This window comes from Girardinichthys multiradiatus, chromosome 3 (assembly GCF_021462225.1).
Source record: "Girardinichthys multiradiatus isolate DD_20200921_A chromosome 3, DD_fGirMul_XY1, whole genome shotgun sequence".
Classification (NCBI taxonomy): domain Eukaryota; kingdom Metazoa; phylum Chordata; class Actinopteri; order Cyprinodontiformes; family Goodeidae; genus Girardinichthys; species Girardinichthys multiradiatus.
Window position 1 is genome coordinate 8,473,903 of NC_061796.1, and position 26,332 is coordinate 8,500,234.

The window sequence follows — 26,332 nt, forward strand, 5'->3', positions numbered from 1 at the left end:
GACCAGTCTGCTAAAAGAATGATATAATACTGGTGTGGCTTTTATAATCACAACACCTGTTAACTCTGAATAATTGTTACAGGTCAGACAGATCATTAAAAAGATATAGGATTCTCTAAAATCTGTTAAAAAGGTATCACTACTACATGTCCCCATCAATTATGCCAAAAGCATTCACTTATGATTTAATTCATAAACTACAGGCTTTCCTGAATTCAAAGCTTTGTCCTGCAGTTTCACAAAATGAAAGTTAGACCAAACCTAGTAACTCGTCCGTGAATGACAGGCGATAAATACCAGACAGGTTTCAACGAAACCGCAGTCAATATCGAAGAATGTCCTTCACAATGAGGCAACATTTAGTTTGATGTCACGATGGTGGCTGATGTGGGAGGATCTGCTTAGCTGTTTCATTTAAAGGCAACACCTGAGACTACACAAATACACACACACAAACACACAGGGAGCTGAACACAACAGGTTTGACTGCAGACTGCAACCTTTAACATCAAAAGATGCTACTTAGCTTTGTGATCCTCTTCTTCCTCTTCTCTCCAGGTATGTGAGCTAACCTTTGAATACTTATTTAACGACAAAGTAAAATTAAGTTAACCAAGTAGTGTTGTAGAGATGACTGTAACATCAGCTGCACAGAATGCCTTCTGCAAAGGAGATTTTACTGAAAATACCCAACGTCAGAAACATGAGCAGTCAGGTTGGGTGGGTTGCTATCGGCACACTGGACTTACTATTTTACCTGGAACTTTTGATTAACTTAGGTTTAAGTTAAATAGTCATTTAAACAAAGAAAATAAGTTTTATATTTAAGATTCCTTAAAGCAGCCGCCCTTTGCTGTGATGACTTGAAATATTAACCTTTGGCCTTCTCTCAATTAACCTCTGGGAAGTTCTTTCAAGACTCTTTGGAAAACCATTTCAGGTGACCACCTCATGAAGCTCATGGAGAGATTGCCAAGAGAGCAAAGCATTAATTAAAGCAAAGGGGGGCTATTTTGAAGAATATAAATATAAAAATGTTTAGAGTTATTTCTAACTTTTTGTTTACTACATTATTCCATGTGTGTTCATTCACATTTTTGTGAAATCACTCCAAGAGCACATAAACGAGTCAAAAACGAGGTCATAGAATTACAGGAGGGGGGCTTAGTTTATCCACATGGGGCAGATTGACTAGGATAGTTTTTTTCACTAATAACTAAATCAGTTTGCAAACTTCATGGTTATCTCTATCTGATTCAAATATTTATTTGATTATATAAAAGTGAGTCTAAAAGGCAAAGACAGAATAAATCTTTGAGGATGCAACCTCATTCTCATGAGAATTTCTAAATAAACGTTTTATATGAAATATGTTTTGTACTGAGACTGTGGAACTACTTATTTGATTTCTTTATAAGTGGATTTGGAAAAGTAAAGTTTTCCAGACAGTCTTGCTCTCGCTCCATCTCACCAGAACACCTGCCAACAGCTGACTGAGGTGTTTAAGAGCAACAAAGTAATAGCTTTTGGAAATTACAACACTAACTGAAGCGGATGTTTCCTGGCTGCATTTTGGAGCAAACAGACTAAAACATTTAACTGGTAAATTAGCAGATCATGGTTCAAACAAATCAAAGTCACCTTTGACTTTCCTCTTCAAAGAGATTGTGACACCTTCAATTTACATTCACCTTTTTAAATTGGCTGGATGCTTTGGGTTCAGTTTAACTTGTACCGATTTACTGCTCTGTTTATAATGTACAAAGTCTTGAGTGATCCTTAATTTCATATTTTGCTTTCACCGACAGATTTCCTTCATATCGTTTTAATATTTCTAAGGTTTTTGCAAGTGGATTTATAAATAGCGTTTAGCTGAAAACATGGTATTAACTCGATCAACTGAAGGATGATGTGTCTCTCAGGTCCTGCGACTCATCTCGGCTGGTTTTACTCAGGGTTCAAACACATCGTTTATGAAAAATTCCTAACTCCACCAAACTCAGCTTTCCAGAGTTTTCACTCCTTTTCGTCAATCCTAAAATGTAACAAAATAAAGTTAACTATGGCTGATCCTTCTACAGTGGGCAGGCTTTAAGGAAGGACGGTAATAAGAAAGGACAGAAGATGTTAAAGGAAAGAAGGCAGGAGGATACAAAAAGGAAGAAAGGAAGAAAAGAAACACAAAGACTGGGGAGGCAAGACAAAGACACAAGCAAGGAAAGAAAAACATTATGAAGGAAGTGAGATAAAAGAGAGGAAGAAACAAGGAAGGACAGGAGTGGAATGAAAGTGAGAGACAAGAAATAAAGGAAGGCAGGAAATAGACAGGACGGGAACGAGGTGGGACACATGGAAGAAAGGACACCAGGAAGAGTGGTAGGACACAAGGAAGAACAAGAAGGAAAGAAAAACACATGAAGGGTAATGATCAACGGGATAGAGTATAAAGTCTATAAATACAAATATTTTTAAATATTTGTACAGACTTATATTGTTTTCATACTTAATCTATACCTGGAAAACGCTGACATTGAATTCCAGACTGCACAGGAACCCTGCATTACTTTCATGTTTCTTTACTTTAGGAAGCAACTTTCAGACTATTTATTTTGCCGTGGATAGTACCAGGTGGTTTTTTAAAGAAAATGAATAAACTTTACTTAAATCAGCTGAGGAAAAAACTTTCACTGGAAAATCTGGGGAACTACTGAACAAAGTCACTTTAAACAACTTCAGCCAAGGCTGACTTCTTGGACGCCAAGTATAAAGAAATCAGGGATGACTCAGGATTTATGTACAGCTTTTTATATAATCACTTAGGTGTGATAACTGGTAGGAGAGCTGTCAAACCAGGTGGAGGAAAATGGAGTTGATTGACGGGACATGTGCATTTCTTTAATGTCCAGTCGTTTGATTCAGAATTTCATTTATTTTTTTAAAAGGAAGTTTGAACCGATTTCATTTTACTAGGAGAACATGTTCACAATCATTCATGAAGCTGATAACATTCAAAGCGAGCAGAACTATGAAGTGTGAGATGGACAACACCGAAACTCACAATTAAACAAGCAAGTCTGACCAGTCTAGGCATTACTGTCTATGTTTTCAATGTAATTACATGTGATTTGGGAGTTTAACAGTTTCTGTATAATTTTGACCAGCTTCTTCTTGTTTCAACATTACATCGGGGGTTAAGAAGACGTACTAAGGAAAACATTTAAGAACCTGACAGTTTTGTACTCTAAACTGCAAGACTTTTGACACAAAAGCGTTTTACTAGCTCCAGTTCAGTAGAAATTCACAAGATTATTTCTTATATTCTCTGAAGCAAACCTTTTTGTGAGAGGTTATTAATTTTTATATTATTTTTATACTTTAAATTATTTAAAACCAGCCTTGCAGATAATGAATGGAAAGGTGGTGTGTGTGTGTGTGTGTGTGTGTGTGTGGGGGGGGGGGGGGGGGGGGGGGGGGGGTTAAGATTGCGTTAATACGCCACTAACAGTATCTCCATTTACTTTCTCGTAATGTGTAACAACCTTCCTGCAATAAACATTCCGATTGCATCTTTAACGTGACTGTAACTCTGGTTTCTGTCCAGCAACGTCGCTGAAGTGCTACGTGTGCAGCTCCTCCACCACCAACACTGAATGCAACCAGAACAGTCAGGACTGTCAGCAGCCACTCGACACCTGCATGACCATCGTGGACACTTTGGGTAACAAATGAGACATAGCTGCAAATTTCTGCACCCATCTTTGTTTCCCTTTACAGTGCCTTGCTAAAGTATTCACGCCCCTTGAACCTTTTTGTCAAGTTACGACCCTCAAAGTTCAATGCTTTTTAGTGGGATTGACATCATAAACACAGTAGAGCATAATTGTGACGTAGAAGGAAAACATTATGTGGTCTTTTAAAATAATTTACAAACAAATAGATTTCAGCTGCTCACCACGAGCTCTAAGTCTTTTGGGATATGTATTCAACAGCTTTGCCTATCTACAGGTCCTTCTCAAAATATTATCATATTGTGATAAAGTTAATTATTTTCCATAATGTCATGATGAAAATTTAACATTCATATATTTTAGATTCATTGCAGACTAACTGAAATATTTCAGGTCTTTTATTGTCTTAATACGGATGATTTTGGCATACAGCTCATGAAAACCCAAAATTCCTACCTCACAAAATTAGCATATCATTAAAAGGGTCTCTAAACGAGCTATGAACCTAATCATCTGAATCAACGAGTTAACTCTAAACACCTGCAAAAGATTCCTGAGGCCTTTAAAACTCCCAGCCTGGTTCATCACTCAAAACCCCAATCATGGGTAAGACTGCCGACCTGACTGCTGTCCAGAAGGCCACTATTGACACCCTCAAGCAAGAGGGTAAGACACAGAAAGAAATTTCTGAACGAATAGGCTGTTCCCAGAGTGCTGTATCAAGGCACCTCAGTGGGAAGTCTGTGGGAAGGAAAAAGTGTGGCAGAAAACGCTGCACAACGAGAAGAGGTGACCGGACCCTGAGGAAGATTGTGGAGAAGGGCCGATTCCAGACCTTGGGGGACCTGCGGAAGCAGTGGACTGAGTCTGGAGTAGAAACATCCAGAGCCACCGTGCACAGGCGTGTGCAGGAAATGGGCTACAGGTGCCGCATTCCCCAGGTCAAGCCACTTTTGAACCAGAAACAGCGGCAGAAGCGCCTGACCTGGGCTACAGAGAAGCAGCACTGGACTGTTGCTCAGTGGTCCAAAGTACTTTTTTCGGATGAAAGCAAATTCTGCATGTCATTCGGAAATCAAGGTGCCAGAGTCTGGAGGAAGACTGGGGAGAAGGAAATGCCAAAATGCCAGAAGTCCAGTGTCAAGTACCCACAGTCAGTGATGGTCTGGGGTGCCGTGTCAGCTGCTGGTGTTGGTCCACTGTGTTTTATCAAGGGCAGGGTCAATGCAGCTAGCTATCAGGAGATTTTGGAGCACTTCATGCTTCCATCTGCTGAAAAGCTTTATGGAGATGAAGATTTCATTTTTCAGCACGACCTGGCACCTGCTCACAGTGCCAAAACCACTGGTAAATGGTTTACTGACCATGGTATCACTGTGCTCAATTGGCCTGCCAACTCTCCTGACCTGAACCCCATAGAGAATCTGTGGGATATTGTGAAGAGAACGTTGAGAGACTCAAGACCCAACACTCTGGATGAGCTAAAGGCCGCTATCGAAGCATCCTGGGCCTCCATAAGACCTCAGCAGTGCCACAGGCTGATTGCCTCCATGCCACGCCGCATTGAAGCAGTCATTTCTGCAAAAGGATTCCCGACCAAGTATTGAGTGCATAACTGTACATGATTATTTGAAGGTTGACGTTTTTTGTATTAAAAACACTTTTCTTTTATTGGTCGGATGAAATATGCTAATTTTGTGAGATAGGAATTGTGGGTTTTCATGAGCTGTATGCCAAAATCATCCGTATTAAGACAATAAAAGACCTGAAATATTTCAGTTAGTGTGCAATGAATCTAAAATATATGAATGTTAAATTTTCATCATGACATTATGGAAAATAATGAACTTTATCACAATATGCTAATATTTTGAGAAGGACCTGTAGATACTGAAATTTATTCACCTCTTTTTGGATGAGGAGCCTCTGTGAACATCAGTTTTCAAGGCTTGCCACAGATTCTTGCTTGGATTTAGGTCTGCATTTTGACTGGACCATTTAAAAACAAACATGCTTTAATGTAAACCTTGAGGTTTTTAGTCCTGGTCCTCGGGGTCCAAACATGCTTCATGTATTAGATGTGTCTCTGTTCCAGCACAGCAAATTCAAATGACTGTATTACAAGTGCAACAGAAGCGTATTAATCACCCATTCCTTTAGGTCAGATGTTTGGTAGCAGGGAAACAGCTAAAACAGCAGAACAGTCTCACTTTATTGCAGTGTAACAGATTTTCCTTGAGCATTACCCTGTATTTACCTCCTCCATACTCCCTCAACTTTGATCAGCTCCCTTGGCCGTGCTGAGGAAAAGAATGCCCACAGCATGATGCTGCCACTACCATGCTTAACTGTAGGAATCATATTTGCAGGGTGATGGGGGGAGTTAGTTTTCCACCACATAAGATTTTGGTCTTACTGTTTCCTATGTCCCTTCCATGGCTTGTGGCAAACTGCAACAGGACTTTCTTCATGCAGCCCTTGAAGAAAGGTCAGATTTCATGAATAACTCATCCTTATCAACAGGTTATTTTCCACCTGAGCTGTGGATTTCTGCTGCTCCTCCAGAATTACCATGGGCCATCCTAAAAGCTTTTCTTGCTCTTCTAGATGATGGTTTAAACAGCGCTCTGTGAGATGTTCAAAGCATCAATTATTTTGTTTTATAACCTAACTGATTGTAATGTGTTTTGTCTTGGTCTTCATGATGCTGTCGGTTCGCTGATGTTCTTTAGCAAACCTCTGAGGATCAGTCACAGAACAGCTGGATATTTATACAGTAGATTTATATGAAATCTGTTTGCTATTAATTGAACACTATTTGTTAATTTGATCAATTCTGAAGATGGCAAGTTTCTATGAATTTTATTTAGTGGTTATTAGAAAAAAACTCACCTATTCTTTTCCTTCTACTTAATTACGCACAGCTCTGTGTAGACCTATCACATAAAAGCTCAGTAAAATAAACTGAGGTTTGTGGTCATGTGACAATATGTGATAAATGTTCTAAGGCATAAATCTGCATAGTATATGTATATATGTGTATAAGCAGGTGTTTGACAGTAATGGCTGCATCTGTGCGTATGTTCAGGTTACATGAAAGCCATTGTGAAGCAATGCGCCAGCAGCGCCACATGCAGAGGGGCGGCCTCGACTGCCTCGATTAACGCAGATGGAAACGGAAACACCGTCAACTGCTGCAACTACGACATGTGCAACATGAGCGCAGCAGACTCTGTTCACTCCCACGCGGTGCTGCTGCTGCTCCTCACTGCTGTTTCAGTGCTGCTGTCGCATTGAGGTCAGTCAGAGCAGCTGACGACAACAGAAATTCATGTAAATACCTGTAAATCTGTAAAAGTCTGTTGAAATGATTTATTTTATGTACAGTATATTCTAAGATTAACAATAGAGACAAATACAGCTGTAAAATTTGTAATGTGATACATTCTTTATGCTTTGTTATGTATGGCAATAAATACTCATTAAAAATGCAAATGGGAGCATGAAATGAAAACACTATGTGAAGTACTTTCAACTAAATGAAATGTTGTAAGCCAGACTGCCTAAAATAAAAACAAACTGATTTTCATTTCAACATTATTTTTATTTTTTCTTCTATTTAACAAGATGGCAGATTCAGCGAAGAAGACAAAATAAAAACCAGTGTTTACTATTACGGCTTCTGTACAATTCATCAGTGATACACACCAGTATAGCTTACAATATACCAACATGAGTAGAATTACACAACACTGAGATAAAATAGATTGTTTTTGTTGATTTCATTTTATATGCGTGTGTTTTGAAGTATTTTAACCCATATTGGACCCAGATGTTTGATGTTTCATTGCTGGTTAAACAGGAGAATAATATCTGGGTTCATTTGGATTAAATCCAACAAAAAAGTGTTTTTCCTTTTAGGTGCTGTGCAAATATGCTCTTCTCCTTGCCAGTATAGCATGCTACACCAGCGTGGTGACCAGGATGTACGTCACACTGCAGGTGATCAGTCCACATTTTCTCATGGTTGTTTGTTTACCTATAGACCGTTGCTAGGAGGGGCATTTTTAAAGTGTTGCACCTGACAAACAATGGATTTCACAAAGGTTCCAGATGTGGGTTTTGTTCTGGCCCAGCAAATTGCAGGTTTGGTGTCACCGAAGGCTGATCGGACACAGGACGGTGCAACCTGGGTTTTCTTGTGAGGAACAGCTGTAGTGGGAGTAAATATCACGAGAGAATAGAGAGGAGTAGATGCCTTACGTACATAAATAGTCTAACTTATTTCACAATTTTGGATCATCCCTCTTTCCTGGGATTGAAGTTACAATAAGAAGACCGTCACTGCTAAAAACAATACAAAAAACATGGAGCCAGCCAACAAAAAGAAAAGAGTAGACAAAGTTCCCCGGAAGTGGGGTGTGTCACCAAGACAGATTTGAATTCTTCACATTTAGAGTCTTTAAAACCAGCTCAGAGAGGAGTGGAGGAAGACCATGAGTCAAACAGAGACGAAGGAAGAGGACAGTGTGCAGTTTCTCCAGAAAGTTCTGAATGTTAAATTCCTGTTCCTCCCTCTGTCTCCTCTGTAATTTGAATTTATAAATAAAAGCTGGTGAGACAGAGGAAACACAGGAGAAGACTAAAGGCTGCTGTTCCAGAGCAAACCCAGTCTTGCTGAAATGTCCATATAAAGCAAAGTCTGGGACAGAATCAGAAGAGAAAATATCCAAGGTGTGATCTGCCAGGTTTCTGTTCTAGCTGAATGTGTTTGAGCCAAACACACAGAGATGGCTGCTGGCTGAAGTCCATTCCTTGTTAGGTTTCACAGAGATCTGTTTCAGATTATCACAGTCCAATCCAAACCCCCACGCTATGGCAGCAGCTTAAGACCCCCCCCTCCCATGATAGTGTTTGATATCATTCTAAGCTTTTATATCTATTAAACCTTCAGATCCCATAAAAAAAAAAAAAAAAATCCATTAATGTCATTCTCTCTGCCAGGGCAGCAGCCAGGTCTCTGATTCAGGAAGTGTTTTTGCTCTGATCTTTTATTCAATAAAGTCACAGTGGTTAAAGTAGGATTGAAGGAAGTGAATAAACCAGAGCGCCGCCATTGTTCACTCCGTGAGTGTAATAGCTGCTGTTTCTGTCTCCTCTGAGGACTGACCCACATAAGGTACCCACGAGTCTTTAGTTCTCCAACAGAAGCCGTAGAGGTGCTCAGTCTCTTTTTGCGGGAGCTAGTGGGGGCGGGAGTGGGCCATCATCCTCAGCCGCGACTGGTCGATGACGTCCAAGAGGTTCTTGGCGTCGACGGCGAGAGCGTGAGCCGCCGTCAGCATCTGCTTTTTGTAGTCTTGCTGGAGGCTAAGATGAAAAAAATATTTGTGGATATCAATCCAATTAATGATAAAATATCTAAAGATAATGCAGCAAATATGAAAAAAGCGAGGTTGGCAAATGCAGTGCAGGTCAGAAGCCTGCAAGGTCAAAGTCATAAATCTGGAGTAGAAGGATCATCCAATAAACAACTTCAATTAATTAAAACAAAAGTATTTCTTTCAGAAGTCTAAAATGAATGTAGATTATTTAATCAACACAGGATCAAAACGATATATACTTATTTTAAAAACTAATATTAAGAAAAAAGTGCTGCAACTTGGAGAGAATAGAACACACCTACAGTATGTTGCTGTTGGAACAATGAACTGAGCCAAGCACCCATACTAGCTCCCTCCAATAAAAGGGAAATGGCTTATGATGTTTAGGAACAACCCAGGAACCACTTGGGATCAAGCACATCATACACTGGAACCTGCTGGATCATTTACAGTCCACTGGGAAGTCAATGTATCAATAACCTGGACTAAAAAGGTGTTGATTAAAATCAAAAATCTAAATCAATTTGCAGCTCAACTCAAGCACCTTCTGAAGAAAATAGGTTTGTGGTCACAATCTGGGCACAAGGACAGGAGGTAGGTTTGGAGGAGTGAAGGTGGGGCGTTCAACCCAAAGAACAATGTACCAGCTGTGATGCATGCAGGTGGCAGCATCATGTTGAGGGGTTTTAATGCCAGCGGTGCATCACACAAAGTAGTTGTAATAATATTTTTTTATTTCACCTCAAATCAACAGCTGGAGGGCTGAAACATGGACACTATTGGGTGTCCCTGATGGACAATGAGCCCAAACCCATTAACATTAGCTTTAAGTGAATACAGAAGGCTAATGTTAAACTTCTACAATGGCCCAGATGTTAACCCTGTTAAAACATTTGTGGTTTGACTCATCTTCCTTTTTTTAAAATGTTATCGTCTTTTATAAAAACACAATAAAACTTCATTGTCCTTTCAATTAAAGTGATGTTAGAGTTACCTCGTCATCACATATTGTTGGGCTAACTTCATCTTTCCGATTAGCTCTGCCAGGTCAGAGTTCAACAGCTTCTGGGCCATCTCGATCTGTTAAAGGCAACAAAGCATTAAAAGATCTGACTGAGGTCAAACTTTCAGTCTGTCAGTGAAACTGCAGCCAGTAAAGACTCAGTGTCTCCACCTCTCTGTGCGTGCTGGCTGGAAGTTGAGGTAGAGTCTCATCGACTGTGGCTAATAACGTCCTCAGAGCCAGACCCACATCCTGGACACAGAAACACACAGAAACTGCTTTTTAGAAAACACATTTGAAAAAAATATTAGGATTTTAAACTAAATACAGACACTCCTCGGTTGGGGATGGGTACCTTTCACATTTGAACTGATACCGATTCCCAGGTACCGGGCAAAGGTACCGTATCATTACTCAATGGTACCAGTTTTCGGTACTTTTGTGTGTGTTTATGTGATAAACAAAGTTAATTCGTTTGATAATAAAATCTAAACATTTTTCAGTTTGCCATTTATTTCTCATTATAAAAACTTTAATGAATATAGCAAAACATCCAACTGTGTGTATTGTAACATCTCAGTTGTTTCAAACATTTCTTCTCCCATGTTGCTGCCTGCAGACGACCAGTCGCTAATGGTGCTGAATGCAGGAGTTGTAGCCGTAGACCTGAGGCACACTATAGCTCAGATCTCGCCCACTCTTGCACTCCCTCGGTGTCACAATAATGTGTTTAGGTACCGAAACGTGGTACCGTTTGATGTAACGTCAATAGGTACTCCGTGTACCGACGGAATTCAGCCAGTACCTACAAAATACCGAATTCGGTACCTATCCCTTCTCTTGATAAAACATTGGCAGAATAGTGGATAATGAATCACTACTGTCACAAAAATCTGGCTTATATTGCACTGATCTGCTGGTTTTGATAAAAGTAAAAACCCTAAAAACCTCGGGGTGATGAGTGGTATTTTTGCTGAATCTTAAATAATTTATCATCATTCATCAAAACCCTGAGCTCTGAGGAGCTCAAAGTTTCCAAAACCTCTTATGGAGAAGTTTGTCAAACATGCATCAGAAAAGGACAGGTGCAGCTCTGTTACCTTGACCATCGGGATGTATTCTTCTGGAGGAGCTGGCTGAATCTTGCTGGACATCTCGATCACAGCTTTGACCAATCCGGTCACATTCTCATACACTTTGTCATTTGAGCGGTCCAGATTGGCCGTGGGGGGTGGGCTTATTTCCTGAGGCTGCAGCTAAACAGTTACAGGACAACAAATAATCAACCATCGGCTCTTCAAGGCTGAATTTAACACAGTTGCAGGTATAATACAGATAAACTGCAAAGAATAAACATTTCAAGTAAATGACTAAAAGATCAATAACGAATTAGTTAATAAATAATAACTGAAATACGAAACTAGAAGCATCGATCACAGTTTTTGTTTCCGAACCCATTTTTAAAAAAAAGAGTTCCTACACATTTATATTATAAAATTCCACATTTTTCCACAACAAATGATTAGATATTTGATGTTTTTAAAAACATTCTGGAAATTTGAATACAAAATATTAACCTCAAACCTGTTTAATTAGTAGTCTGGTCTGTATGAAAAACAAAATGGTAAAATTGGTTCAGTTTCTGGAGCATGGTATGCAGGAAGTTCACTGGTTTTGTTGGACTAACAGGGATCAGCTTTCTTTCCACATCTGGAACCGTTGGACTTGTCTAATAAGGAATGGAGTGTAGGATGGACTAAACAGCGATTATTCACTAATAGAGAATGGTTATAACTTTATTTCCTTTGCAACAATATTTCTTCCAGCCTTGTTGCTTTGAGCAGCCATTCAGTTAAGTCTGACGAGGCTACACCATGTGTGAGAGACAGAATTGGCTGTAAAACAGCGTTTTAGTATTATTCTAAAACAAATTCATCCATCAGAATATAATGAAGGTATTTGAGTTTCCGACCAGCCGGTCAGCAGCCGGGGCAGGTCAAGGTGAAAACATGACCTGATCCCTCTGTGCTTTTCTATGCAAATATTATCTCTAGGAATTGTTATTTTTAGGAATTACACAATCCTAAATCATCTAGGACATACAGTTTACACCTGCGAAATAAAACATAGCAAGTTTGAGGTGCAGAAGGATTTTCAACAAGCAAAAATGAAAAACTATGCAACCAGAGCTTTGGGCCTCTGTATTTGGTTAACATGTTTTGATGGAATGGTTTTCTTGGCTCTCAATAAATGTGTCCTTGTTTTCATAATATTTTATTTCTCCATGGATAATTTACACAATTGCTCTAATTTAACGCATTTGAAGTCAGCTTTAGTTTTTCTTTGACTTGACACCCTTTTCACAGGTGATGGTCATTTAACATTTCTGCACCTTTGAATGTTTCATTAACAATTTCTTTGGGGTATGAAATGGAGCCGTCTGTCTGGGCTGCTTCTTACTGACCATGCGTCAAGCTATTTCTGCCCGGGGGTGTTTCAGACCCGCTTGGACAACTGATGATTTAAAGTTTTTTATTTTTATTTAATTTATTCACAGTCTACTGTAAGGTAATGCCATTCTGTGACCCCAATAAATAATAATACTCTAGTAGTTGGATCAAGGGTCAGAATCTGTCATATTTAACTAACTGAATTCATTAGGCTCAAACAGGGGTCAGAGGTACAACCTACAGAAATACGGTCAAAGATAAAATCTTCCTAGATATTACTATTAAATATTTTTATTAAGCAGATAAACTGATCTGCAATGGTTCAGTAAATATAAATTAAATGGTTTATTTATGGGTAGAAAGTGGAAGTAGTTTGGGACAACATGGCAACCTGTTGGGGAGTCGCTTCTGACAAAACCCATCAATATAACAGTTTAATTTCTGTTTTTAAGATGAAAACCTTAGAGTGAGTGTCAACATAAAAAAAGCACTCAAAAAACAAAGAAAGAGTAAGGTCGTTGTTAGATATGACACATTTGTTTACTTTGGCCACAGAAGCATTTTAACGAGGGCTTGGTTAGATGAGATCCACAAAAGCGAAGGTTAGTTAAGGAGGGAAAACACAACTAAAACCTGACTACATTACAGGGACACAGCAAGTAATGTAATCCACATGTTAATAGTTCAGAATGTGATTGAATGGACGTCAGACAAGACACACAGTAAACACACAGTGCGCTGCTTACCCGCCAGGGCTGGGGGTCAACAGTAAGGAGGAGTGCAGGAGGAGGAGAAGGAAGGGAGAGACGGAGCAGCCAAAGATAATGAGATAATAAAAAAAAAGGAAAACATTAATAATCATCACCATTAACAACATGCAATGTGTATATTTGGTATTTGTTCTGATCTTGCACATGTGCATGCTGCTGTAGTCATATAAGAGTAAAGATTGCATGCGTTTATTTTCATTATTTCTGCACCTTCACACCATCGTTGTAACAGTCTCCAGTGTTTAGACAACCCAGACTTCCCACTTGGCTCTGGGCCCCCGGTCGAGGAGGTTTTTTGGGGGGGACCACATGTTCTGCAAAAACAAAACAAAGTTGCTCAGAAGTTCAAGGACAACATCTAAAGCTAGTAAAAACAAAGGGGAACTATCACTCCAATGTGAAACTGATTTCAAGCAAATCTGTCTTTTAGTTCATGTTAAGAAACTGGTAAATTCAAAACAGCCAAAATAATGAGCCCAACTTCATTAAAACAGATGTTGATTTACTCTCTTGCAGCTCAAAGTCCTGCAGAGTTCAGAGTCAGATCTGTGGTACTGAAGCCTTAGAGCTGTGTAATAACACAGAGCCATGCAAAAGTATTCATACCCTCAGAACTTTACTGCGATTTGTTATTTTCCAACAAACATCAATGCTTTTTGTTAGGATCCTATGTGAATGACAACCCAAAGCACTTTAGAACTGTGAAGTGGGGGAGAAATGAAAAATGGTTTTCAAAGTTTCTTGCAAACAAATTCTGCAAAGTGTGGTGTGCATTTGTATTCAGCCCTCCTGCATCACTACTTTGTAGAAGCACCTTTCACTGCTAGGGGTCAGGCTCAAGCTCAGTCAGATTTGTTGGATAGTTTCTGTGAGCGTCACATATTCCTAATTGGATATTGGTCTGGAATTGGACTGGACCATTGTAATACATGAGGATGCTTTGATCAAAACCAGTCAACTGTAGCTCTGGTTGTAATGTTTAGATTGTTCTGCTGGAAGCTAAATCTCTGCCCAGGAAAATAATTAGAACCATTCATCTTCCATCAACTTCTGTCCCAGAAAAGCCTCCCCACAGCATGATGCTGCTACCGCCATGTTTCACCAAGGGCATGGAGTGTTGATGTTCATTATTAGTTTTTTTTCACTAACTTATGGAGTGCTAGAAGGATAGTTGTGCCCTGATCAGGTATTCCCACCAGCAGCTCTCTGCAGTTATTTTATTCAGTTAGTTTAAGCTGTTCCTTCATCCGTTTTAATTCAATTATCAAACAGAATTTGACACCGAATGCCACTAATGGCGCAGGGGATATTTCTTTCTTTTAGTCCTTTAATGTCCTCGGCTGAGAAGTATTTGCATTATTTTGCATATTAGCGTAACCATTGCTCTTCATTGAAAGGACTAAAATGAACTTGTTCTAATAATGAAAGTGCATTTTTTCCCAACATCAATTAAACATAAAAACCAGTTCTATATATAGTGTACATTTATAAAACATAATAAGCAAAATTGTTGCTATAAAGGGTCTAAATAGGTTTTGTGGCTCTAGATAAATCATATTCCATAGGAGTGACTAAAAAAATGTCTCTTTAGATTGTAAAGGTTGCCAACTCCTGATCAATCACATGAATTAACTTACATTGAAGTTTGTTGTTGCAATGTGACAAAAGATACATTTTTCATGGGGTATGAACAGTAGTGGTCAACTGAATTAAAGAAGCTCTCATTACCTGACTTGCCAACAGGCTGGTAAATGTGCTGGTTTCCTGTCTGCATAAAACAAACCAACAAAACACATCGGGTTAGCAAGTGGACAGACGTAGATACAATAAGAGGCTCTGCAGGAAACTAAAAGTGCACGGGCCAAAACTAGCAATGTCTGGAGGAGCAGAGAATCATATTTAATGTCAAGTCTCGTTTGACATGCAGAAAGTTCATAGTCATTGCCACAGGAGGGCAGCCTTTGTCTTCACTGGTGTGTGGTGTGTTAACTTTGGTTAGCAAAAATATTCAGATTTATCATTTAAAGACAGCAAAAAGTGTACACTTTACTAAAACGGCAACATCAGTCAGTCAGTCATTTTCTACCGCTTATTCCATAGAGGGTCACGGGGGAGCTGGTGCCTATCTCCAGCAGTCTATGGGCGAGAGGCGGGGTACATATTCGGCAACATATTCATATTAAATATATATTTAAGATGCAATTCTAAGATTAAAATCATGTCAACTTGAGTTGCCAAGCAGGCCTACATTTGTTTTTAAAACCTGAATTTGGCATCTATGTTTTCTCAGTGTGAGAAAACAGAACAGACTGCTTCAGAAGTCCTGGTGCCAACACAGTGCTGGGGTTTGACAACCACCAACACCCAAAAATACTACACTACGGGCAATTTACAGACGCACAAAAACTGGGAAGATTTTCCCACCACAAACCACAACCATTCAATGGGAGGAGGAGGAAGAGGAGAAGCAGAGAGATGAATTACAGAGACGGAAATATCTGGCCTGTGGCAACTTCAGACTGCTACAACTCCTGCTGGCATCTGGTGGGAACTAACGCAGCTCAGCGTTCAGCTCTGCTCTCCACAGATTTAGAAACGGTAACAAAAATGAATTAATTTAGATATATCACATCAAAGATTAACTGCGATGGACTGGCGACCTGTCCAGGGTGTACCCTGCCTCTCGCCCATAGACTGCTGGAGATAGGCACCAGCTTCCCTGCGACCCACTATGGAATAAGTGGTAGAAAATGACTGACTGACTGACATCAAAGATTAAGACGTAACCTAAAAACAAAAGTGAAGAGGGAAGTTTTTACATTTACCAACCTTGTTCAACATGTCGAATTAAACGCTTACAGCTCAATTTACTTAGTTTTATGTTGTCGCTCAACCCACTTAAATGAGGAGGGTTTATCCTTCTTCCAAAACAGGAAAAAAACTATGATTGAGTCTCTAAATTATGAGAACACATTGAAAAAGATTTATAAAATTATGAAATGTTCATATTGTTGTTCCTAAATGTTTTTGTAACCATCCTATTGCTGTTAATAATGGCTAACAGGGTTCATACAAATTTCTCACCTAAAATTTCTAGATTTTCCCAACAGTTTTTATATTTATATATTTTTGACTTCTAAACATTTACCCTTCTGGGCTTTATCTGTATGTTCCTGAAAAAATGAAAAAAACGCAACACAAAAGGAGGTCATTTTTTTGCATTTTTAGTTACTTAGATCAGTGATGTCTTAACAAACCATAACACTTAAACTGGGCCCAGTTTAAGCACAACAGGTCCAGTTTAAATCCCCGATCTACAGGCCAAAAAGCAGCACATTTGCACTTCAAGAAAAACTGAAGCATTGATACTGCAATTTCAGAAATTTGTTTTTATTGTTTTGACAATAAAGCCTGAACAACCAGAAATGTCCTCCCTACAAATCATTTTCTTTTCATCTTTGACTACTTCCTCTAAGAAGGCTTTCACAATCTTAAGTTACTACGTTACAAACTTCCTGCAGGCTGACTGACTGCAGCAACACTCTGTAGCAGAGAAAGAGAGAAAACAGACTTCTTTTCCTGTTAAGGATTTCTATTAATATCTAGTGATGCTGTGAGAACATATTGACCCTGCATTGCTGACCCTCCCCCGTGAGGTCACTTCCTGCTCCTGGATCGATCCCCTCAGCTCCAATTAAAACAAACACGCAGAAGCCAACTGCGATCTCTGAGAAGGTGAATTTTAATTACCATTTGTTAGTTAACCACAGAGATGTTCAATATAAATTCTGCATTTGTGAGCCTAATTATACCCGAGAGACTGACAACAGATGAGAGGCGCCAACAAAGATAAATAGAAACAAAGACAGCTAGAAGTTACTCACCGGGGGGTGGAGTCCACTTTCTTCTCTTTCCAGACTCCCTCTAGAGCTCCTTGTGTCTGGTTTCTAAAACAGCACAAGTCGTCAATCACTCGTCTCGTTTTATTACTAGTGGTTATATTTAAAGCTTCAACAAGACAGCTTCTAATATCATTAATGTTACATAGTTAAATAAATGATTGGGTCTGTTTTTCCAATGAGCAGCAGGTCACATTGCTCCACTGCTTGTGACTTAAGCTGAAAACCCTTTTCATTCTTGGGATATGCCCTGAGAGAAACCCACATAACGGCCTGCTATTAGATCAGGATCTTCTGCACCCCTCATGCTGCTGCAGCACAAGAACCTTCAGCATAGAAAAGGTCAAATAAAAACAGAAACGTACTGCCCACAGCAACAGAATCTTAAAAGATTTGAGATGCTCAGAATTTTAGTTACCCGTCAAAATTTGGGCTCAAACACAAAAATAAAACCTTTACAGACTCCTAAATCCCTCTCATCAGTTGTCCTCTCACACATTGTTCTCCTGCATACCAGTTTTCCAAGACAGGACTTGAAGACCAGCATTGCCATGAAGTTCATTAAAATGTTTCCAGATGAATTGATTGGGTCCTGGATGATTGAGCAGTTTTGTTTGTTCTCCCGATTTCACAGATTTCGTCTAAACGGGTCCATTTCCCTTTCAGTTCTGGCGGGTTAATCTGATTTAGCTCCAGCTTTCCGCCTCAAGCACACTCATACTCGACTGTAAAACATGAAGGGGAGGAGGAAGAAAACCAGGAGGACGGTATCTGCTGCCAACAAAACTGTTCTCCCTCTCTCAGCCCCTCTCACTCAAGAAACAGTGTTATAAAAACTGGCCAGTCTACAGCAAAAACGTTCTCATGTGCACACACACACAATCTGATGCCTCCTCAGCTTTTCAGTAATCTTGTGTGTTGTCGGTTAGTGGTTATGGGTCAAAGACAGACTGTTGACTGGGCTATCAGAGCCTGTAAGACATCATTAAGCCAAGAATTCACAGGCCACACCTGCCTCCAAACTCTCTCTCATACACAAAATCTCTTGTGCAAAAATCCCACGCAACTACTTCTATCACTGTTCACAGAAACATGCATGAAAAATGAAGCACTCCTCCCTCCTGCCTGCCTGGTCTGTCTAGGTCCATCAAAAAAAACACGCAGTTGGACTCCCACTTACACCTCCCTGTGTTGGAATTTTCCTAAATAAAGCAAGCAGTTACTATATTAGTTGTGTTTTATCATAAAATAAACTCTCCTTGATCAACCTAAAATGGTTCAGAGGAAAAGACCAGACCTGCCATCCAGAGTTAGGTTGTAATAATTTTCTGTTTATTAATCAATGCATGAATGAGGCTGCAATGCAAAGAATAATAACACAAAAACAAAAATGATAAAACTGCAACCTAAAGAATCCTGAATGTTAATGAGGGAGAGGTTAAAGTAATAGAATGAAGTCTGGTCTATTTTTCTGCACATTCAGACACATTTTGGTCCTTTGGGTTTGGCCCCTTTAGAGCCTGAAGGCCACATCTAACCGTTTAGATGTCTCCATCTAAATCCTGTAGCACACAGGGAGCCAGTGAAGAGCAGCCAGCACAGGAGTGATGGGTTTTTCCTCTGTGATTGACTTAGAAGGCGAGCAGCTGCATTTCTGAGAAGCTGAATGTTAGAAAGGGCAGCCTGTCTGACCCCAAAATACAGAGAGTTACAATAATCAAGGCACAAATTATCTTTTTAAAATCCTGTCTGGGCAAAATTGTCTTGATTTTGGCAATATTATGCAGCCCTACTCTTAAGTATTTACTTACTAAAGTCAACGGTGTAGCTGCTCGACTAGTAGAGAGATATAGCACTTGAACTGATCATTGATAACTTATAATTATCTGCATATAGACCATGGTCTTGCTACAGCAACATAAAGTCATGTAATTCTGAGTGGCAAGACTCGCTTTACAAACAAAAGATGATTTACTCAAGTTTATTGAACACTATCTATCTATCTATCTATAAAAAAAGAAACATGTTCCTTCTTTAATTATTCATACATATTAGTATAGGGTCATGTGAAAAAAAGCTTACAGCCCTCATCTAAATTATTTAGACATTTATTTTTTGTTTGATACGTCTCAGTCCAGATCAAGGCATTTAAGAATGATCAGTATCAGAGTTCCTGCAAATCGAACTTCTAATATCTGCTGTTGATGTACTGCACTTTGCACTGAACATTTTTAAAATACAGGGCCTATCATTTTATTGATGCTGCAAATCTGGGTTTTCCCCCCTAATAAACTTAGTGTTTTTCCACCTTTTACTCTGAAGCTCACAGTGAAAGAGAGACTATTGGGTGCTGCACCTTTTTCCCTGCCTGTGTCATGTGACCTGCTCTGAACACTGAATTACAATAATCGGTATGGAAACCTTTAGCATTTAGTTTGTTCTGGCATTTCAGTTTTTGCTCTGATTCCATCATAAAAATGATCAGTTTTGGTTATTTTGATATAAATTCTCAGCAAACCCCTTTAAAAGTCCCTTTAAAAATTACAAGACAAGAAAATGTATAAAGACACCCTTTGTTGTAAAAGAAATGACTGCCTCCAAGTGTAATGCACTGACACAGTCATACATGTATATTAACTGTATAATACTGTATGACAACATGCACAAAGCAACTTAAAAAGTGAGGATGACATCTTTGAGGAATGTGGCATGTACAACATTACAGAAATACAGAGAACACAACGGTAACTTTATTTCAGCAGCATGTTTTTTCTCAATAATACAAAAGTAGCCGCTGTCAGATGGTGTAAAGTTACTTAATGTCACATCTAAAGAGACATTGTTTGCATTTTTACTACACAGATCATCTAGATTTACTAACATCTCACTAAAATATCTGCATCATGCTTTGAGTGTTACCAGCAGCCTTTCCTCCTGTTCCAGCCACCTCTGATCCTCCTCCATCTGCTGCTGTTGTATCATCAGCTGCTCCTCCATTAACAGGCACTGCTGGCCTACACACTGCTGCATGTCTACTGCCCTGTCCTACGCATACACAAATACACAAATGTGCAACAAAAAGACAAGCATGCACGCCCAGAACGTAGAAACAAAAAGAAAACATGCATTAGCCCAAAGACAACACATGAACAGAGATGGACAGAAGACTGATGAGAAACTGAACTGAGATGATGGATGCACACACAGTAAAAATAATGAATGGCATTGGGGTGTTCGTTGTACCAGAATATACATTTGTAATCTGCAATACCAATTTGGTCCTTCGAGCAGATTGGTGGACAGGTAGTCATTTTCTGAGTGTCAAGGAAAGGGTCGGCTTCATTGGTTTTGAAACTTCATGATTACTCATCTGCAACCATGTCAAAACCTCCTATCTGTGTGTGCATACTTGTAACATAAATGCCTCTTACCTCCACTGCTGAGCCCCAAAGTGCCATGTCCGTCCCATGCAGCTGAGGAAGAAGCTGTGCGTGCGAGTGTGTGTGGACGTGGTGGCGAGGGTGTGTGTGTGCGTGGTGTGTGTCCACCATGGCGGCCTGTGGAGGATACAGGGCGCTGGGCACAGAGGGGAGGGTGTGTGGGCCTGGATATGCTGCCATCTAACGTCAGAAGTGGAAAATAAGAAAGACAGATAAGAGGTTACTTTGGTTTCAGTGCGTTTCCAGCAGGTACCGCCATTACCAAAGAAATCAAGGAAACCGTCTACATACCTGGTAATGTCCAGGATGCTGTGGACTGGGGTAGAAACCTTCACTAGAGCGGGGACTGGGATAGCCTGGTCTACTTGGCTAAAAGGCAGAAGAAGAAAACAAAATTACATAAAAAGAGCAACAACAAAAAAAAAAAAAAAAAATGGTTAAGGGGAAAACATAAGAAGAAAGCGGTTAGAAACGTAAACAAAGGTATGACCCTAGATCAGGGTTTTCTCAATTGTACATTAGAAGTGAGAACATTCAGAAAATCAACACACAAACCCCCAGCAGATGTTTGTGTGGTCATGTTAGCCATCAGTCACCATGGGGAGCACCCACAGGGCTGCAAATCCAGCAAGCTGTTAGTGCAACGGTCTTAAAACACTGTTCTTGTGTTACTAAAACACCACAACGGGGCTAAACAAAACGCAAAAAACATTGTGTTTGTGGACTGGCTGATCTGTTTAGATGGGATTTAGATTTAGGTTAAATGTGGTGCAAGTGTGTCAAGTATGTCGCTGTTCACCAAAGACCTCTCTTTAAGGCAATCTCTCCATTACTGATGAGGCTGAATGGGAGAATCCCTGAAGCAAACAAGGTTTTTAATACAGCTGATTCCACACATCTGTGGATGCTTTTCAGGTTTCTAGAAGAAAGCAAGTCCAATACTTCAGTTTATACATCTGGAGAAGTTTCAGCTAAAAACAGAAGTTCTTGGTGAACCCACAATGTTCGGTCTTTTATTGGCTGGTTTGAGATGAAGCTGAGGTCTCTCCTCTAATGATGCCAGGAGAGATTTCTCTAAATTACACCAAAGGTGAGCTCATGGCTAGCACAACAGTGTTGCAGCCACTACCTTCCACAGTCTCTCATAGTAGCTTTCTCTGGACCATACCTCCGACAGCAAGACAGACACAAAGACACACAGGGAGAGAGAAGTAGAAAGCAATGCAAAACCACGAGGGAAGGAAGGGGGCAAGAAGAGTGGAGAGAAGTGGGTGAAAAAGTAGAAAGAGAGGAAGAAACAAAGAAGCAGACAGGACAAAAACACTGGACACAAGATGCAGAGTGCCTTCAGGAAGTATTCATACCTCTTAGACATTTTCCATGCTCCAACCACAACCTTTATTAGGATTATATGTGATAGACCAACACAAAGGAGTGCATCATTGTGAAGTGGAAGGAACAAGTCTGATCAACAATATTCAAGTCTGGCCACAGATTCTTATTGTAGTTCTGGCCAAGCTGAAGCGGATCCATCTCTCCAGATTTAGATTTCTGAAGCCTCAAAGTGGATTGGCCTGTAATCCATCTTCTCAAAAACTCTGATCAGCTTCATTGACACTGTTCAAGAAGAGCAGTCTGACAGCATGATGCTGCCACCACCATGTTTTACCATGGGGATGGAGAGTTCATGATGTGCATGTAGCCCAAGAAGTTCAATGCTGGTTTTATTTGACTGTACCACCTCTTCCACATGTTTGCTGTGTCCCCTAAATTACTTGTAGAAAACTGCAAACACATGATGCAGATCCCTTGTTGTCATGTCAACAGCGTGTCCCACCTGAGCTGGGAATTTCTGCAGCTTCACCTTGTCTGACGTCCAAGGATGGCCATATCTTGGTAGGAGTGTGACTGTGCCATATTCTTTCCTTTTTCAAATGATGAATTAAAACAGCGCTCTGTGAGAGTTTGAAGTTTAGGATATTGTTTTATCATCTAATCCTGCTTTAAAAACTTCTCCACTACTTCACCTCTGACCTGTCTCTTGTGTTACCTGGTCTTCGTGATGCTGTCTGTTCGCTAAAGTTCTCAAACAAACCCCTGAGGCCTTCACAGCACAGCTGGATTAATACTGAGATTAGATTAGACACACACTCTGGATGCACTTGGTTGCTCTTGATGTATCAGCATAAAAAAGGGGCAGAACATAAAAATTAATTTGTAAGAAATGTTGAAACCGTTTCCTTCCACTTCATAATTATGCGCTACTTTGTGTTGGAATACCACATAAAAATAATAAAACTGAAGTCTGTGTTTGTAAAAGGACAAAACACAATAAAGTTAAAGAGAATGAATTATTTTCCAAGGCACTTTATACAGGATATGTTTGAGCTAATGGACCGTGTGTTCATTAGCTTGTCAAAGAAGTCTAGTGGCAGTCATCTGCTGCCTGATATTGACTGAATAACTGATTGAGATTTGCATTCTCCTTCAAACTTGGATTTTTTACAGATTGATTCTTTTATACATCTTATTGATTACTGCATGTTTTAGTCTGGACTAAAGGTGATGGCCACTGACAGAGTAACTAATATTCTCCAACAACCTCTGAGGCCTTTACAGATTAGCTGTGATGAATGCTATTTATCAGATGACTTCAACAAAGGCAGTAGGTTGCACTGCAGTTTATTTAAGGGCTATCAGAGTAAAGAGCAATGAATGCAAATGCACACCCATTTTCTCTGATATTTATACATTTTTTTAAAAATGTTTTATTCTTCTTCTATTACACAAATACGTACTACTTTGTGTTGGTCTATCCAGTTAAATACCAATAAAATACATTGAACTGTGTGGTTTTAATGTCACAAAATGTGAGAAAGTTCAAGTCTACAAAGTTCTGTAAACTAGCTTTAAGTTTTCACACATAAAGACGACCTGAGCCCGTTCTTTGTCACCGTCAGTCCTCAGGAAGGCAAGTTAGACAAAAAAGACAAACATAGTGACCACCAATGTCTAAACCCATCTCAGACTGATTTCACAAACCATAGAAAAACTCAGAATCCATTCAAACTCAGCACTAGGATTGTCCAAGCTGCACCACAAAAATGAAAAACCGAGTAACAGCTGCAGTTTTGAACTGGTTGCTACAGTCTTTGACCTAATGTCAGTTTTAGAGAAGTTGCCTTTGCACATGCAACCTGTAAGAGTTTTTAGTTGTAAGTCAACTAATGTCCTGTGAATCAAATATGTCTGGGAGGTTCAGGTTTGTGCATGTAAGAGAACAGAAACATTAAGAAATGTGGAATATAAATCCTAACACACCATCAAAAATTTATCACAGCATAAAATATGCATAAATTTGGCTCTCGGGTTTCATACAATGAAGCAACTTAAAAGGCAGCACGATCTTAAAGAATTGAAAGTCGGATTCCTATGTTTTATGAACCTATCATTGCACCAAACATGCCCTAAAACAGGCATAAAGTTACATAACTATTTAGGAATCTTTAAGGAATGCAGCGAAGCACATTGTAATTAAGGTTCTCTTTTAATTCACGCATCCCTCAGGGAAACGGCTCGTGGACATCAACACAGACACATCCATCACCACCAAGGGCAACAGAGACAGAGGCAAACATGCATTTGGAGCTCTGAAACAGGAAAGTATCCTGGCGGATTTGACATGAAGAGGATTGTGGCTGCTTCAATGTGAAAGCCAAGCAGAGGCCTGAAAGAAGATAACTCAAGTCTCACCGATTTAAAAAACTGAAAGTACTTTCCCTCCTTTTGGCCATTTAGGAAGACATGTACTACAAAGTAATCATTTGTATAAATAGTATGGACATTTACAGCTTCAAAAATGAGGGCATAGAAAAAGGTAAAGGTGCAAACATGTTTCATTTTGTCAGAAAGTTTCATAAAACATCTGATACCTTAAAATGAAATAATTCAATATTAAATCAGAACAGTATTTTGATTATTCTTTATGTTCTCATAAATGAATTGTTCTCATAGAACATGAAGGTAGTGGTGTGATGGGAATGGTGAAGCCATATTTGTTGTAAATTTTGGTTTTATTAATTAAAAACAAAATCCCTGTGTCATTACTTTTAAGTGATACAAATCAAACTTAGCTGCACATCGTTTGGATATTTCATGTATGTTACATTTATCACAAGTATCCTCAGCAACCCAGAAATGGGCCATAATGATTAGATGAAAGGTATCTGACAAAGATATAAATATGACGACAGAGCATTTTACCAGCCTGTGCCTGATAAATAAAAGAAAGCTACCAAGCATAGACAGAAACACATGGAGAGGACTGAACCTGGGCTGTAAATGAGGAAATAAACGAAATGTTTTGGTAAATGAATGGTTCTGAAATCAGAGACTGATTTGAGGTTGATGCTATAAATGGAACAATGACCAAAAAACATTGTAACTTTTCTGTTTTGAGCCTGGAAATGTAGCCATTGAATAATCTTTAATAACTAATGTTTCTTCATGACATTAGATAGTTTTTTTTTTTTTTTTGCACTCAGAGCAAGTGCATTGCTAAAATGATTTAGCAAAGTTTTCACAGACAGAAAACTAGATTTATTCAATACCTTACATTTGATTGTCTTTTATCAATTTTTAGCCGTTAATATTACCACATAAAATAATAATAAATGGTAAAGTACAATAAATAACCATCTTGGCAAAACCTGCCTGGAGAGGTCTGGACATGGCTCCTCTAGAAGAGGGAAAAGCTGACAGCATGTGAGAGGTTACAGGGAGGCTGGACATTGGACTGGGTGAGCGAAGGCTGGCGGAAGACAGATTACAGGACACTGAAAGGTCATTCTCAGTGTGGGAAGGGACGGACAGGGACCTCCTACCTGACTGCACAGCTGTGTGCTGGGTCAGAGGGTCAGTGGCGCCAAGATTAGTCTGAGTGTCAGGGTAAAAGCTGGTAAACAGCAGGGCTTCAGGATTAGGATTGGACGTGGACTGCTTATGAAGATAACTCTTTGACATACCACAGTGCAGCAGGTCAAAGTTTGGATTGGACTGGGAAAGGAGTGGAGAAAAGTGCCAAGAATGGGAGTGGGTGCTGTTAAAGGGGGCATTGGCCTTGGGGCTGTCACTGGACAGGGTCTCTGAATGTGTGTCAGGTGAAGAGCAGACGGTGTGTGTTTGGGGTAACCACAAAGGAGAACATTTAAAATTCTGAGACCAAAAGCTTTTAGAGTGAAGGGTTCTTTGAAGTGGAGGTGAATTGGCAGAAGGAGAAAAGCGATGGGAAAATTCAGAGGTAGTGATGAGAGAGGAGGAGCAGGTAGGTGTGAGGAAGAGGAGGGAGATGATGGATGAGCGTTTCCAATGCAGAGGGAGAGCTGTGAGGCAAAGCGCTGGTTTTGTTGGCAGTGATGAAGAGAAGGAGCAGAAATACAATCCAGACTGAAGGTGGGGTACAGAGACAGATGGCGGCTGGGCTGCAAACAGAGAGACAAAAGGTAGAGCAGAAAAATAAATGGGGCCATGAAAAGCAGAGATGTGCCGTGCACAGGTGGAAGAGATGGGGGTGGATCACAGCACAGACAAACATGTTTATGACTAACACAAGCCGTGTACTCCCCAAGAACATATTTGTATATGTAGTGATGAGGCTGT

The 26,332-nt window shown here is 39.7% G+C and overlaps 2 protein-coding genes across 12 annotated transcripts in view; one reads left to right on the forward strand and one right to left on the reverse strand.

Annotated features, from left to right (window-relative positions):
• Positions 1–403: 403 nt before the first annotated feature.
• LOC124866063 (prostate stem cell antigen-like) lies at positions 404–7,323 on the forward strand. The gene is made up of 3 exons (XM_047361710.1): positions 404–558; positions 3,602–3,718; positions 6,817–7,323. Exons 1-3 carry the CDS (start codon positions 516–518, stop codon positions 7,023–7,025), a joined length of 369 nt encoding a protein of 122 aa, XP_047217666.1. The 5' UTR covers positions 404–515; the 3' UTR covers positions 7,026–7,323.
• LOC124866061 (focal adhesion kinase 1-like) overlaps positions 7,312–26,332 on the reverse strand; it is an 80,081-nt gene continuing 61,060 nt past the window's right edge. For 6 of the 11 annotated variants that reach the window (XM_047361706.1, XM_047361701.1, XM_047361703.1 and 3 more), the window contains 11 exons: positions 20,966–21,043; positions 20,666–20,854; positions 20,154–20,279; positions 17,220–17,282; positions 15,064–15,103; positions 13,546–13,649; positions 13,312–13,320; positions 11,216–11,371; positions 10,287–10,367; positions 10,107–10,192; positions 7,312–9,098 (listed from right to left, as the gene is read on the reverse strand). In XM_047361706.1, coding sequence (XP_047217662.1) covers positions 8,972–9,098; positions 10,107–10,192; positions 10,287–10,367; positions 11,216–11,371; positions 13,312–13,320; positions 13,546–13,649; positions 15,064–15,103; positions 17,220–17,282; positions 20,154–20,279; positions 20,666–20,854; positions 20,966–21,043 — 1,059 coding nt within the window. In that variant the 3' untranslated portion in view covers positions 7,312–8,971. The remainder of the gene's footprint in view (positions 9,099–10,106; positions 10,193–10,286; positions 10,368–11,215; positions 11,372–13,311; positions 13,321–13,545; positions 13,650–15,063; positions 15,104–17,219; positions 17,283–20,153; positions 20,280–20,665; positions 20,855–20,965; positions 21,044–26,332) is intronic. The other 5 variants (XM_047361708.1, XM_047361709.1, XM_047361700.1 and 2 more) reach the window with 3 other exon arrangements.